Source organism: Haliotis rufescens, unplaced genomic scaffold (assembly GCF_023055435.1).
Source record: "Haliotis rufescens isolate VD_foot unplaced genomic scaffold, xgHalRufe1.0.p SCAF_5, whole genome shotgun sequence".
Classification (NCBI taxonomy): domain Eukaryota; kingdom Metazoa; phylum Mollusca; class Gastropoda; order Lepetellida; family Haliotidae; genus Haliotis; species Haliotis rufescens.
Genome location: NW_025964223.1, coordinates 49,302,164 through 49,319,963, shown reverse-complemented (window position 1 = coordinate 49,319,963; position 17,800 = coordinate 49,302,164). Strand labels below are relative to the sequence as shown.

Genomic DNA, 17,800 nt, shown 5'->3' with positions numbered 1-17,800 from the left:
TTCCATGATAATTTGGTGGAGAATCCGGGTACACACTCTGGGCTGTGGGAGAGAGGTCTGCTTGGTAAGAGAGTCAAACCCCTTCTCTCTTTCTCTCTGGACCAAGGCTTATATAGCCAAGGTCACCTGACATTTAGTAAGTAATAAATATAAATGTAAACAGTAAATCATCAGTGACATACTTGCACATCCTGTTCAGGATGGCAGACGGTTGATGTACACAAAAATGGGGATTAACAAATAGGATTAGCATCTAATAAATAACAGCAATTAAATGTTTCAAGGCATATAGATGTCATGGCTCCAGGGTAATGAGCCTTTGCAATCAAATGTTCTTTAGACAATGGGTGTCGTAAATCAGTCACCAGGAGTTGTCATGGTGACTGATTTACGACACCCATTGTCTAAAGAACATTTGATTGCAAAGGCTCATTACCCTGGAGCCATGACATCTATATGCCTTGAAACATTTAATTGCTGTTATTTATTAGATGCTAATCCTATTTGTTAATCCCCATTTTTGTGTACATCAACCGTCTGCCATCCTGAACAGGATGTGCAAGTATGTCACTGATGATTTACTGTTTACATTTATATTTATTACTTACTAAATGTCAGGTGACCTTGGCTATATAAGCCTTGGTCCAGAGAGAAAGAGAGAAGGGGTTTGACTCTCTTACCAAGCAGACCTCTCTCCCACAGCCCAGAGTGTGTACCCGGATTCTCCACCAAATTATCATGGAACTGTTCTGGGTGAACAATACCTTCCAAATGACGTGCTGGTTTTCTTGGGGAATTAGTCAGCAAAGAGCCAGAGTCACAGGAGACTAATCACAATTTTATTTACAAGAACAATTAACAATTTACAATATACTTAGATAATAACTGAGGGTGCCACAGAGAGTCGGTACACACTCTGGGCTGTGGGAGAGAGGTCTGCTTGGTAAGAGAGTCAAACCCCTTCTCTGCTTAAATACATACTGTAGGCAGGTTTTAAGCAGAGAAGGGGTTTGACTCTCTTACCAAGCAGACCTCTCTCCCACAGCCCAGAGTGTGTACCGACTCTCTGTGGCACCCTCAGTTATTATCTAAGTATATTGTAAATTGTTAATTGTTCTTGTAAATAAAATTGTGATTAGTCTCCTGTGACTCTGGCTCTTTGCTGACTAATTCCCCAAGAAAACCAGCACGTCATTTGGAAGGTATTGTTCACCCAGAACAGTTCCATGATAATTTGGTGGAGAATCCGGGTACACACTCTGGGCTGTGGGAGAGAGGTCTGCTTGGTAAGAGAGTCAAACCCCTTCTCTCTTTCTCTCTGGACCAAGGCTTATATAGCCAAGGTCACCTGACATTTAGTAAGTAATAAATATAAATGTAAACAGTAAATCATCAGTGACATACTTGCACATCCTGTTCAGGATGGCAGACGGTTGATGTACACAAAAATGGGGATTAACAAATAGGATTAGCATCTAATAAATAACAGCAATTAAATGTTTCAAGGCATATAGATGTCATGGCTCCAGGGTAATGAGCCTTTGCAATCAAATGTTCTTTAGACAATGGGTGTCGTAAATCAGTCACCATGACAACTTCCCTCCGTTACGTGAAGCTTGGACCCCAAGCTTATATGAGTCCAAATTGATATGTGTGAGTTTTTTTCACCAACGAAAACAACCATGCAAATGTGATCAAAATCAGTTATATGAAATCCTTATGCAACAAATATATCTATGCAATGACGGTATGAAAGTGATCATCTAGCCAATTTGAATTAGTGCCAGTTTGAAAACTAACCAAGTGATCTTTGTAATGTGCAATTTCACTATATCATGGGATAACATTTATACTAAGTTATCTTATAATAATTAGATCTACATCAAGTGCTTTTATGAGTTATCGTGGTGTAATATTTATACATCATTTCATATAATTATAGTTTACCAAGTTATAAATATCATTAGGTAAAATGCTTATATAAAATATCAGTAGTTTCAGTTAAAGCTGTTTTAGATGGTTGCTAGCCTAAGGTAATGGGAGCGCGTCTTCTAGACATACTATTCAATAAGACAAGAGTTACGTCTACATAGTTTAATTGATTTGAAGCTTTTAGGTAAATGCTAGCCTAAGGTATCAAGATCCCATCTCCCAGACAAAGGATATTTATTTAAGTATATCTGTCATCACCTACCGGGGTATATTAGAATAACATTACTTCAATTAAGACTCATTAAGGATTAGCCCCCATACAAGCTCGTCCATAGTGCATTAAGGATTAGCCCCCATACAAGCTCGTCTATAGGGCATTAAGGATTAGCCCCCACACAAGCTCATCTATAGTGACACCCTAATCTCTTTCAAAACATCCAGTAAATATGTCAACAAGATTAGTGCCAGTCCAACAGGATAAACAGGATTTAGTATTCCCCTCTGTCTAGCCATCCATTTAGCTTAGGACACAACCAAGCGTGTATCATCCAATCACATTCCTTTCTATTGTTTAAATTTTTGTTAAATACATACTGTAGGCAGGTTTTAAGCAGAGAAGGGGTTTGACTCTCTTACCAAGCAGACCTCTCTCCCACAGCCCAGAGTGTGTACCGACTCTCTGTGGCACCCTCAGTTATTATCTAAGTATATTGTAAATTGTTAATTGTTCTTGTAAATAAAATTGTGATTAGTCTCCTGTGACTCTGGCTCTTTGCTGACTAATTCCCCAAGAAAACCAGCACGTCATTTGGAAGGTATTGTTCACCCAGAACAGTTCCATGATAATTTGGTGGAGAATCCGGGTACACACTCTGGGCTGTGGGAGAGAGGTCTGCTTGGTAAGAGAGTCAAACCCCTTCTCTCTTTCTCTCTGGACCAAGGCTTATATAGCCAAGGTCACCTGACATTTAGTAAGTAATAAATATAAATGTAAACAGTAAATCATCAGTGACATACTTGCACATCCTGTTCAGGATGGCAGACGGTTGATGTACACAAAAATGGGGATTAACAAATAGGATTAGCATCTAATAAATAACAGCAATTAAATGTTTCAAGGCATATAGATGTCATGGCTCCAGGGTAATGAGCCTTTGCAATCAAATGTTCTTTAGACAATGGGTGTCGTAAATCAGTCACCATGACAACTCCAAATTATCATGGAACTGTTCTGGGTGAACAATACCTTCCAAATGACGTGCTGGTTTTCTTGGGGAATTAGTCAGCAAAGAGCCAGAGTCACAGGAGACTAATCACAATTTTATTTACAAGAACAATTAACAATTTACAATATACTTAGATAATAACTGAGGGTGCCACAGAGAGTCGGTACACACTCTGGGCTGTGGGAGAGAGGTCTGCTTGGTAAGAGAGTCAAACCCCTTCTCTGCTTAAAACCTGCCTACAGTATGTATTTAACAAAAATTTAAACAATAGAAAGGAATGTGATTGGATGATACACGCTTGGTTGTGTCCTAAGCTAAATGGATGGCTAGACAGAGGGGAATACTAAATCCTGTTTATCCTGTTGGACTGGCACTAATCTTGTTGACATATTTACTGGATGTTTTGAAAGAGATTAGGGTGTCACTATAGATGAGCTTGTGTGGGGGCTAATCCTTAATGCCCTATAGACGAGCTTGTATGGGGGCTAATCCTTAATGCACTATGGACGAGCTTGTATGGGGGCTAATCCTTAATGAGTCTTAATTGAAGTAATGTTATTCTAATATACCCCGGTAGGTGATGACAGATATACTTAAATAAATATCCTTTGTCTGGGAGATGGGATCTTGATACCTTAGGCTAGCATTTACCTAAAAGCTTCAAATCAATTAAACTATGTAGACGTAACTCTTGTCTTATTGAATAGTATGTCTAGAAGACGCGCTCCCATTACCTTAGGCTAGCAACCATCTAAAACAGCTTTAACTGAAACTACTGATATTTTATATAAGCATTTTACCTAATGATATTTATAACTTGGTAAACTATAATTATATGAAACGATGTATAAATATTACACCACGATAACTCATAAAAGCACTTGATGTAGATCTAATTATTATAAGATAACTTAGTATAAATGTTATCCCATGATATTTTCAACAACTTGGCCTCATAACTACTCCAGCAAGCAGGGAAACACTCACCTTTTAATGAACACCTGATATCACTAATTCATAGTGATTTATGAACACATGCGTGTGATAAAGTCAGAAACATACAATGAATTCTGCTTTTAGGAAAGATTTTGTGTGATGATGAAATTGTTTTTGTGGCTTTCATTTACATACAGACCAGGTTGTAGCGAAACAAAAATAATACCTTACAAACATTGCGTCAGCTTTAAAAAAAAATCATCATGAATCTGATGTGTGAAATTTTATCATCGTCAACACCCCTTCAAGAGTCTCACTCCACCGTCGAAATTACAATGTGGAGGGACCCTGGGGTGATTCAAGTCATCAACACACCTTCACGGAACTCACTCCACCATCCACATTACAATGTGGAGGGACCCTGAACTGTTTCAAGTCATCAACACACCTTCATGGAACTCACTCCACCGTCGAAATTACAATGTGGAGGGACCCTGAGGTGTTTCAGACTTGAAATAGATAAAACAATTGATCAAAATTGAAACAGGATTCAAATATGTATCGCTACAACACCCCATTGTGGGACTCACTCCACCATTGGAATTACAATGTGGAGGAGCCCTGAGGTCATTCAGGTCATTCATTGTCAGCACCCCTTTGTGGGACACCCTCCACGGTCGAAAATACGTGGAGGGACCCTGAGGTGATGTCAAGTCGTCAACACATCTTCATGGAACTCCCTCCACCGTCGAAATTACAAGGTGGAGGGACCCTGATGTGTTTCAGACTTGAATGTAAATAACAGCGACAAAATCAATTCCATGATCATAAGAAATCTCTACTAAAAGAAGAGTCCATTTAATATTTCTGACAATATCAAAAGCATGTGTTTTTGAATCACTGTCATATAGTTATGATACAACATGTTCTTGACTATGTGAGTGCATACTTTCTAGCCGGAGTAGTTATTAGACCAGGTTGTTGTAGACAATATACTACTTATTGAGTACTGAATACAGAATGAAAACATAAATCAATACATCAGTAGGTTATTGTGTATCCTATCATCAGGTTTAAACATATGCACACATGTCGATACAACAGTGAAATTGTGATGTCACATGTGCTGAGGTACATTATGCATACAGGGAGTATTGAATTGTGAGTCCTTAATGGACAACCAACAGCTATAAGGATCCATGATTATACAATGTATTATTTCTCCATGCTTTTGTGGCAAAACAGGATGACTCCTTTTGTATCATCAGTAACTTCAAACTGTGTCATTTCATTCTATTTATATTCAAACAAAGCTCTGCCACTGAATCTGTCCTTGGTTTTCATCATATTAGAATATAAAACACATTTAATACATAGAGCAATTGAGAATGTGCCATAAGCTGACATGAATTGGTTTTTTTTGTAGGTCTGCTAAAATATATACAATATAACTATTAAGTATCTTATGTTAACAACATGTTTTACACATAAAAATTAAATATATATCATATATATATCACACACAAATGCACAAATTAGTTCTGCCTAGATATATACAACTTCCCTAATCAATGTCACCACAATCAGGGACAAATCAGGAGATATCTCACATACCCCTATCTCACCCCTCTTTTTCTAAAGTTAGGTACAATATATACATGAATTGTAGGTGCAGTTGTAATAAGTACAAAAGATGTATTATATTGAGCAATTGAGAATGTGCCATAAGCTTACATGAATTGTGTTTTTTTTGTAGGTCTGCAAAAATATATACAATATAACTATTAAGTATCTTATGTTAACAACATGTTTTACACATACAAATTAAATATATATATTATATAAATCACACACAAACACACAAATTAGTTCTGCCTAGATATATACAACTTCCCTAATCAATGTCACCACAATCAGGGACAAATCAGGAGATATCTCACACACCCCTATACCACCCCTCTTTTTCTAAAGTTAGGTACAATATATACATGAATTGTAGGTGCAGTTGTATTATGTACAAAAGATGTATTATATAGAGCAATTTAGAATGTGCCATAAGCTGACATGAATTGTTTGGTTTTTTTTGTAGGTCTGCTAAAATATATACATTATAACTATTAGTTGGTTGGTTGGTTTGTTGTTTAACGCCACACTCAGCAATATTCCGGCTAAATGACAGCAGTCTGTAAATAAGCGAGTCTAGACCAGACAATCCAGTGATTAAAATCATGACTCGATCCACGCAATTGGTATCAATGACATGCATCAACCAAGTCAGCGAGCCTGACCACCCGATCCCGTAAGTCGCCTTTTACGACAAGCATAGTCGCCTTTTACAGCAAGCATGGGTTGCTGAAGACCTTTTCTGCCCCGGAATCATAACTATTAAGTATCTTATGTTAACAACATGTTTTACACATAAAAATTAAATATATATCATATATATATCACACACAAATGCACAAATTAGTTCTGCCTAGATATATACAACTTCCCTAATCAATGTCACCACAATCAGGGACAAATCAGGAGATATCTCACACACCCCTATCCCACCGCTCTTTTTCCAAAGGTAGGTACAATATAAACATGAATTGTAGGTGCAGTTGTAATAAGTACCAAAGATGTATTATATAGAGCAATTGAGAATGTGCCATAAGCTTACATGAATTTTTTTTTTTTGTAGGTCTACTAAAATATATACAATATAACTATTAAGTATCTTATGATAACAACATGTTTTACACATAAAAATTAAATATATATATTATATAAATCACACACAAACACACACATTAGTTCTGCCTAGATATATACAACTTCCCTGATCAATGTCACCACAATCAGGGACAAATCAGGAGATATCTCACACACCCCTATACCACCCCTCTTTTTCTAAAGTTAGGTACAATATATACATGAATTGTAGGTGCAGTTGTAATAAGTACAAAAGATGTATTATATAGAGCAATTGAGAATGTGCCATAAGCTGACATGAATTGTTTTTTTTTTGTAGGTCTGCAAAAATATATACAATATAACTATTAAGTATCTTATGTTAACAACATGTTTTACACATAAATATTAAATATATATATTATATAAATCACACACAAACACACAAATTAGTTCTGCCTAGATATATACAACTTCCCTAATCAATGTCACCACAATCAGGGACAAATCAGGAGATATCTCACACACCCCTATCTCACCCCTCTTTTTCTAAAGTTAGGTACAATATATACATGAATTGTAGGTGCAGTTGTATTATGTACAAAAGATGTATTATATAGAGCAATTGAGAATGTGACATGAGCTGACATGAATTGTTTTGTTTTTTTGTAGGTCTGCTAAAATATATACATTATAACTATTAGTTGGTTGGTTGGTTTGTTGTTTAACGCCACACTCAGCAATATTCTGGCCAAATGACAGGGGTCTGTAAATAATCGAGTCTGGACCAGACAATCCAGTGATTAATATCAATAGCATTGATCCACGCAATTGGGATCAATGACATGCATCAACCAAGTCAGCGAGCCTGACCACCCGATCCCGTAAGTCGCCTTTTACGACAAGCATAGTCGCCTTTTACAGAAAGCATGGGTTGCTGAAGACCTTTTCTGCCCCGGAATCATAACTATTAAGTATCTTATGTTAACAACATGTTTTACACATAAATATTAAATATATATCATATATATATATCACACACAAATGCACAAATTAGTTCTGCCTAGATATATACAACTTCCCTAATCAATGTCACCACAATCAGGGACAAATCAGGAGATATCTCACACACCCCTATCTCACCGCTCTTTTTCCAAAGGTAGGTACAATATATACATGAATTGTAGGTGCAGTTGTAATAAGTACAAAAGATGTATTATATAGAGCAATTGAGAATGTGCCATAAGCTGACATGAATTTTTTTTTTTTTGTAGGTCTGCTAAAATATATACAATATAACTATTAAGTATCTTATGTTAACAACATGTTTTACACATACAAATTAAATATATATATTATATAAATCACACACAAACACACACATTAGTTCTGCCTAGATATATACAACTTCCCTAATCAATGTCACCACAATCAGGGACAAATCAGGAGATATCTCACATACCCCTTTCTCACCCCTCTTTTTCTAAAGTTAGGTACAATATAAACATGAATTGTAGGTGCAGTTGTATTATGTACAAGAGATGTATTATATAGAGCAATTGAGGACGCGCAATAAGGTGTGAACACTGCAAACTGCAAATTTACAGTGTTGTGTGGTCAATAAAACATGCTTGTTATTGTTCATATGACATCCAGTAGAGTCAGTCATATTACATTTTCAATAATTTTTTAACTTGTAAAAAAAATTGGACTTTTGTATGTTGGCCTTAGGCCTATTATCATGATAATATAAGTACAATTTATTCATACTTGTAAAGATATATAAATAGAGATCAGTGCAATAATAGTCCAGTTTCTTTCATTGAATCAAGATTTACAAATTGTTTTTAAGTTAGCAGTTAGTAGATATATGCATGTTCATACTTCAAGTTAAGTTAAATATATTTGTAATAAAAATATCACGGTGAATTTTCAATCAATATTAGGACTTCAATTAAATCCCATTGTTTCATCCAGTAGAATTAATGAAATTTTCAACAAGTATCTTCCTTGTTATACAAGAAGTTGGTATTTTGTATGTTAGCTTCAGGTCTGATCATGATATAACAAGTAGAATTCATTCATATTTTGTTGTTGTTTAACACCACACTCAGCAATATTCCAGCTATATGACTGCGGTCTGTAAATAATTGAGTCTGGACTAGACAATCCAGTGACTGTCATCATGAGCATAAAAGTAATCATATATAAATACAGGTCTGTGACCATGATAATACTAGTAGAATTCATTCATATTCTGTAAAAGCTGCTGTTCAAAGAAAAGACATTTCATATATATAAATGCAAATAGGCACAATAATAGGTGTTGAAACAACATTTACAAAGTCGTTAAGATAGGCACTTTTCAGATAAGGACCTGGTAAGGATTGTTTTGGTCACTGTTATTTTAGCAGGAAAATTCATAGTGTGATCTTAATACCTTCATGGTACCCAAAGTATGTTGGAAGAATCTGAACAGAAACGTTCTCAAGTCCTCTGGCATACACATGGTCAATAAGCGTTCCACTTTCAGTGGTAGGTTCTGAAACCATCTGTGTAAAACCATTTGCTTCCATAATTGTCTGTATTGAAGATGACGACAAGATATTTTCATTGAAATCACCCATGATAATGGATCGACCAGAATGGTTATCAAGTTCCTGAATAAGTTGTAATAAATACTTTCTGAAAATATCAACTGTGTATGAGCTCGGCCTGTAGATAACAACAACATGAGCCTGTAGTTCTATGACATAAAAACACAGGTACTCTAAGTTGGACACTGGTAAGTGAGTAAATTCACATGTTTTGACTTCACTTGAATAAACTCCAACACCGCCATGTCTTTGATGCTTCAATTCCATCAGCATTGGTTCAGATGATTCATAACTCTGTGATCTGGATATATGATGTAACGTAAATCCATCAAGTTTTGCTTCATCAGCTGGATATGAATCAGTTAACCATGTTTCTGTCAAGCAAATGAAATCAGCTTCAAAAAACCTCTTGTCATTCTGCAAATCTTTGATATGCGAGTGAAGGCCCTCAATGTTTTGCATAATCAACGTACATGTGGGATGACCATCATAGGTTCTCTGATTTGAAGTCATGAACTTTGGCATACTAGACACAGCTGCTTCAACCTTTCCACTGCTGTATATCACTGACTGTTTAAAATCCTGAATGATCAGTCCATCGAGAGAGGATACTCGGCTCAGTGCCACATAAGCTTGTCCTGCTGCAAATATCTTGTCTAATGAAACGACAGCTTTGTTAACAGTTATTCCCTGTACTTTGTGTACGGTGCAAGCCCAGGCTAGTTTCAGTGGAAATTGCCGTCTTATACCTCCATTGTTTGAAACAGTTTCTTCTAATGACTTAATAGGAGTACTGTTAGGTTCTAATCCAGATACAGGGCCATTCATCTTTCGTAATTTCTGACCAACAGCATCATTGTCAAACACAACATATATTCTCGAAGGGAATGTTTCACCATCAGTCAAAGATATGTGGCTAATAGTTCCAAAGACTCCATTCACAAGACCATCTGATGTATCAATATTTTTTGTGATCATCACACGAGCACCATTTGCAACACTCAGACTTTTTTGTAAGACTGAGTTTTTAACTCTCTCATGAGGTTTTTCTCTCTTTTCAAGTTTCCCTGTTTTCATGTTTCGTGAGAAATCTTGTGCCCCAATGAAAATTGGATCTGAGCATTTCGAATGTAGAGCAGCGATATTGAATTCGTCAACTTGAGCATTTGTTGCAAAAATGTGAATGCAATCTGGATCATCTTCACCAGTTTCTCGTTGTTTGAGCATAACTATATCACTTGTTTCAAGAATCTCTGACCTTTTCCGTGTTCGTAATCGATTCAAAAGTTGTGCAAATGCAGGGTCTTTTTGTCTCATGATCGTGGTCAATTCTGCGATAGAAAAATGATCATTCCACAGGTCATATCCATTTACGCCAACATACAATGGTGTTCCTTTCACGGGCGATAACTGATAAAAGTCTCCAACAGCAATTACAGATACATTTCCAAACGGTGAATAATCAGCAGTTTGTTTGATCTGTCTCAGTCTACCATGAATGTATGATAACAGCTTGTGATCAACCATTGATATTTCATCTATGATTAGTATGTGGATACTTTGCAGCTTTGCTCGCAGACTATTGATCTTTTCCTCACCAAGTGGCTGGTATGGCAGTTTTGCATCAATTCCAATTGAGAGTGCACTGTGTATTGTGGATGCATGTATGTTAAATGCTGCAATACCAGTTGGAGCTACCAAAAGTACAGAGATATCATCTGGATTGTTTTGAATGGGGGCTAGCAGTCGTGTAGATTCATAGCAAATTGCCTTGATCAAATGGCTTTTTCCAGTACCAGCTCCACCAGTCAGAAAAAGCTTAAATGCTTCAGGATTTTTACCTTTCTTTTTATCCAAACACCATTGTCTTATTTTATAGAAAACTTCAGCTTGTTCCTCATTCATTGATCTGAGAATAGTATCTGCATCTTGTCTCGACACTGTACTCTGAAGCACCTCTGTTTTTGATAGGGTGTTATCAGTCTGTAGCAAATCTGGCATGTTTCTAGCAGTTTCAGTTTCACTTTCGTCATTGGACATACGAGTATGTGCGTCTTCACATTCTATTCTTTCAGATTCAGTTTCTGGACAAATTTGAGCCCAAGCATCTTCCAATTGACCGGATCTTTCAAACAATTCCTCTGCTTCATCAATAGCATCACCATCCTGCTCAAACATTGCTTTGTTTCTGTCAACAATCACTTTCACAGGTTCCAAAGCACAGTTTTCAATCTGAACAGCACCAGTTTGATAAAAATCTTCATATGAACTGAATGTGGCTGGTTTTAGCTGTGTATCAAATGTGTATGGCAAGAATAGCTGTAGTATACTGTGGTAGTATTTCTCTGGATTCTTTGTACGTGAAAATCTGGCATATCTGATAACTGCTACATCAGTCCGAGTACGTTTTTTCACATGGCCAAGTCCATTTTGCAATGTTACTAATGGACTTCGCCGTTTGTCATCAGAAACTCTGGTTACTTCAGATTTTGACACAACTCTGTATTCTGAGCAAAACGTTGCAAGACACATGTTATCAAACTCATCACCTTTGGGTCTGCTCTTGTATCGATCAACAATGCTTGTCATCCACATTTCATCTTCATCTAGTTCACCACTCAGTTGTTTGTTCTTCAAAGTTTTCAGAGGCAAACTCATTCTGACAGGGTCTACGGTTGGAATGAACTGTACTTTACGTGATCCTTCCTTTAATCTCAAATTGCAAACTCGAAAGACAGCTTCCTGAGCACTCACTTCTCGATTGTGTAGGTATACAGCACCAAGTTTCTTCAGAGCACATTTTGCATCATTGTTGTCCTTATTTGCTTCCTTTTGTGCATGATTTAACAGTAATCCCATTTCTCTTTCTGCCTTTGAGATATATGAAATGATGTAGACAACACAAGAGTAGGCATCAACTACGTACTGAATGTCCATGTTCGCATTCCAACATCTGAGCAGATCTGGATTGTACTGATTGACCCATACATCATTAGGATTGCGTTTCATCACAATGTTTGTCTTCTTGGCTAGAGTATCACATGCTAGCTGAAACACATCTTGCGAAATACCAATGGCAGAGAACAATGCATCAACCGAATCATATGTTTGCTCATCATCTGTTAATCCTTGCCAAATCAGTTTCAAAATTGTTTGAGCACCTGGTAACGTCATCACTTTCATATTTATTAGATCTTCACAGCACTGATCCAGGGTTTTGGGCACATCATTTTTTGGTTCATTGTCTTGATCTCCAGGTTGTGATATGAAAGTTTCATTGCTTGGTGGACGAGGAAAATTGAATCTGCAGGTTGTGCCATTTTTTTTGCAAGTCTTTGAATGTCTTTTACTATGTTTCTGTACACTGTTGACAATATCAAACAGTTCTTCATCATTCTCAACTGAAGGCATCTCACATGTGACATACTTATCAATGAAAGATGTTACTGTCTCATCATTATCTTTATCAATCTTTGGAGCATTGTCAACCCAGAAAAGGCAGTGAGTGTGAGGGGAACCACGGTGCTGAAATTCTACACGATAGAAGTAATCTTTTATCTTTCCAATGGGTTCTCCTGGAGACATGATAACCTCTTTTAAGAAGCAATGGAATCTTTGGTCAAACATTCGGGCTGCTGTCACTGGGTTTTTCCTTAGTACAGAACATTTTTCAGACCAGTCAAGTTCAGTGGCTTTGCGTTTATCACCTTCTTCTCTGAGTATTGTTTCAATCATTTCTGGCCATCTCATGTCAGCTGATGAAAATGAACAAAACCAGGTTGGAATACCGAGTTGTCTTATCATTGCAAACAAATCTTTCTGAGCAGACTGCCAGTATGGTGGAGTTCCTCTGATAGGTTTCAAGAACTTGTAGCCTTCATCACATTTTAATATCTCTCTCAGAGAATCAGAATCTGTAAGATTTTCAGAGGTAACATTTCTACCATGTGACTGTGATCCCTTTCTCAGTGCAATTGAAACATTTGACATAACTTGTTCAACTTCAGAAAGATACTGTGCGTAAAATATGTAGTCCGTGTTTTGAGCAAATCGGCGATCAGCATTCATGAGGCGTGTATGTAGATAACGTGCAAGTGTTATTCTCTCTTCACGATCATCATGGAATGTAGGGGACCCTGATGGGAACAGTACTGGAAATGATCTTCCTTCATTGCTTTTGTCTTTCAGTAGTCGGACAGGATTATTTTCCTCGGCAGGTGCAACACAGGTTATCTTTTCAAAATGTTGATCAAGAACTTCCTGGCCAATATCAAGAGGTTGCAGACAGGTATTCATAAGTAATCCATGATCTTTCTCAGACTCTTCATTTTCATTACATTGTGTGTTTGAGCCGTCTTTATCAAGATCAGGTAATGTGTCAGTATCAGAATCAATAATTTCATCTTCCTCATCAATAACTGGCAAGGGATTGACCCAATCTGTATTAAAATTGACATCTGTGTACCATTTGTTAGCTGTTTGAAGATATTCCAAAGCATTCTTAACATGAGCCTTGTTGACAAACTGATATTGATAATGGCCTTTGTAAGTTATCTTCCTTTTTAGTTTCACTCTGATCATCTGATCATCTACATCACATCTCGGTAACATACTGGTGCTTTTCTGAATGTTAGAGGGAACACACACTACGGGTCCATGTACGCCATGTTGTCCACCTTTTGGTAATGCCATCATTTTCATGAAAGGGATATTCAAGGCAACCAAGTGCTGCTCTAGTTCATTGAGACATTGTAGTTGCATAGGAACAGGGGTCAGTTCAAGGTTGTTAACAACAGCTTCTCCAGGCATTTTGCCAGACAAAAGTTTCCTATGACAAGTATAGCAAATCCACAATGTGCCTTCAGGGCTATTGACAAATGAACATTGGTCATCACAACTGTCTGTGCACCTGTGTTTGTAAGTGTCTGTGATGCATTTCTCAGATACAGATGCTACATTACTTCCTTTGCTTTCATACACAGTCCTTTTACATTGTACAACCTGTTTTTTGAAAAGTCTTCGATGACACACTGAGCACACAAATTCGGGACCTTCAGAAATGTTCTCCACAAAGGATTTCGTAACATTCTTCATTATTTTCCTTTCTCTTGTTATTTGCATAACCCTGGCAGATTGCCTCTCTTTCAAATTCTCTCGGTGTTCACCACTAATTTTGTACTTTGCAATGCTGGCCGATTTAACAGACGCCCTGTGAACTGCATCTTTGGCATATTTCTCAGTACTGTAGGTTTTGACAGTTTCTCTGTGTTTTGTATCCTTTGCATATTTCTCAGTACTATAGGTTTTTACAGTTTCTCTGTGTTTTGTATCCTTTGCATATTTCTCAGTACTATAGTTTTTTACAGTTTCTTTGTGTTTTGTATCCTTTGCATATTTCTCAATACTATAGTTTTTTACAGTTTCTTTGTGTTTTGTATCCTTTGCATATTTCTCAGTACTATAGGTTTTTACAGTTTCTTTGTGTTTTGTATCCTTTGCATATTTCTCAGTACTATAGGTTTTTACAGTTTCTTTGTGTTTTGTATCCTTTGCATATTTCTCAGTACTATAGGTTTTTACAGTTTCTTTGTGTTTTGTATCCTTTGCATATTTCTCAATACTATAGGTTTTTACAGTTTCTCTGTGCTTTGTATCTCTTGCATACTTCTCAGTACTGTGGTATTTTTTAGTTGCCCTGTGGTCTGCATCTTTAGCATATTTGTCTGCACTGTATAATTTCAAAGTTTCCTTGTGCTTTGGATCTTTAGCATACTGCTGACTACTGTAAGTTTTGATGGCTTCCTGGTGTTCTGAATCATGAGCATATTTCTGACTGCTGTAAGTTTTGACGGCTTCCCGGTGTTCTGAATCATGAGCATATTTCTGACTGCTGTAAGTTTTGACGGCTTCCTGGTGTTCTGAATCACGAGCATATTTCTGACTGCTGTAAGTTTTGACGGCTTCCTGGTGTTCTGAATCACGAGCATATTTCTGACTGCTGTAAGTTTTGACGGCTTCCTGGTGTTCTGAAACATGAGCATATTTCTGACTGCTGTAAGTTTTGACGGCTTCCCGGTGTTCTGAATCATGAGTATATTTCTGACTGCTGCAGCTTTTTACAAATTCCCTGTGTGCTTCATCTTCTTTGTATTTCTTTGAACTTTTCAGTTTCTTTTTGTTTCTGAATTCAGGGTCAGTATTGTACTTTTCTTTCTCTTTACTAAGTTTTCTCTGTTTTACATTCAAATTCAATGTTTCAGACTCATCTTTCTTTAATTCTCTTTTGGCTTTCATATATTCTCTTTTAGCTTTTGCCTGTCCATACTTCCCTTTTGTTATTTTTGTTTGTCCTTGCTGTGCTGTGCTGTCAAGTTTTTGTTTTTTCAAAACTGATTGTCTGTCATTCAGCAGATCTACAGATGACTGGTCAGCATTTCTTTTTCTCCTTGTACAAGCACTGATATTCAAATGTTTGTCACAATATTTGTCTGTACAGGTGTTTCTCAAGGCATCAACTGTGTTCACACAAACAACTACTTCATAATGTGATCCACCAACATGATTTAGATATATGCCTTGGCCAGTGTTTTGTGTGTCCGAGTTTATTTGCCCGCTTGAATACGTCAGCCATCTGTTACCAGTGAATGTGCAAATGTCAGTGCCAAGTAGATTTGCAGCTGCAAGCATTTCTAGTTCTGTTGCCCATGTTCCAACATACCACATTCTTGATTGAGAAATGTATTGTTCAACAGACTCATAACCTGGTCTTAAGAATGCATGGAAGTTTTCAGCATGTTCTCTTAGCAGTGCCACAACAGCCAGTCTGATTTTCCTGTGATTGTTTTCTTTGCCAGAGATTGCATAGGAGAGACTTCTAAAGAAGCAATTGCCATCACCTTCAATAGATACTGTTCTACACGGTTTACCAATTTCCACGCCAAACTCGTGATCCTGACACTTTGATAAATGTTTCTGTTGAATATGAAGTTTTTTGCACAACTCTTCACATACATCTGATGATACAGGGCAGAATAGCGTCGCATTTTGGTCAGTTGCAGTTATCTCCACACTACCATCTTGTGAGTTCTCATCAAGTTCATCAATATGCACAGCAACCTGATTCTCATTGGTTTCACATGCCGTATCAGGCTGATGAAATGGCATTGCACTTTCGTCAGTCTCAATCATTTCCCCACTACCATCCTGCGAGTTGTCTTTGAGTTCATCAATATGCACTACATCATTTTCATTGGTATCACTTGTGTTGTCAGACCAAATGTCAACAGAAATGTCATGTGCCTCAAAACCAGTGGTAATTCTCATGCCTGTCACTTCAAATTGTGTCTCTGCAGTTAGCTTCATTGAGCGTGCAAGATTCAAACAGTGTTTATAGACCTGAAGCAGGCTTGTGTAGTGGATAAGGATGCTTGTACCATCAGAGACTTGTAATCCTTCAGTGTTCCGAGAATGGGAATCAAACACGTGGTATTTCTCATTTCTTTCTATCACAGCAAATGTTGCTCCTCCAAATGTCACAAAAGTAGCATCATGTTCTGAAAATACTGTTTGAAGAGCAGCATCGAGACACATCTGCTGTGGAATAGCTACGTTTTCATCAGTATCCTTCATCACAAAGCCAGTCAGAGAATCACCAGACACAAATCTATATTCTTTGTCAAAGAAGTCTACCTTTGGACAAATTTCAGACACAAGAAGGTATGGACTACGACTAGTCGATGGTCTCTGGCTTATTGAATCTATATAAAGTTTGTCTCCTGTGCAAAGAACTGTGTCAAGATCATAGCTGTCCCATGTGGAAATATCTTTAATTTGGTTAAATAACATTGCAGATGCACTGTTGCCTACACACTGTCTACCACTGTTTTTTTCCAAATCTGGGATGACCTTGATTGAAAGTACCTTGTACACCGTCATTGGTATAATATGTATCAATATCAGCATCATGTGTATCAGGGTCATAGCTCTCACGATCATTGGCTTCAGAATCATTGGTATCAGCAATTGTTTTCTTTTTTTTAACGAGGTTGGTGTCCTCAGTTGTCAAAGTATCATTGATTCGCAAGTTTGTCACAGTATCATTCATTCGTAAGTTTTTTTTAACGAGGTTGGCGTCCTCGGTCAAAGTATCATTGACTCGTAAATTTTTTTTAACGAGGTTGGCGTCCTCGGTCAAAGTATCATTGACTCGTAAATTTTTTTTAACGAGGTTGGCGTCCTCGGTCAAAGTATCATTGACTCGTAAATTTTTTTTAACGAGGTTGGCGTCCTCGGTCAAAGTATCATTGACTCGTAAGTTTTTTTTAACGAGGTTGGCGTCCTCGGTCAAAGTATCATTGACTCGTAAATTTTTTTTAACGAGGTTGGCGTCCTCGGTCAAAGTATCATTGACTCGTAAATTTTTTTTAACGAGGT

General features: G+C 37.2%; 1 protein-coding gene across 1 annotated transcript in view; it reads right to left on the bottom strand.

Annotated features, from left to right (window-relative positions):
- LOC125373315 overlaps positions 1-17,800 on the bottom strand; it is a 27,016-nt gene extending 9,216 nt beyond the window's left edge. Inside the window, exon 1 of the mRNA XM_048384320.1 lies at positions 11,209-17,800. Within this exon, the coding sequence (XP_048240277.1) occupies positions 11,209-17,377 (6,169 nt within the window). The 5' untranslated portion in view covers positions 17,378-17,800. The remainder of the gene's footprint in view (positions 1-11,208) is intronic.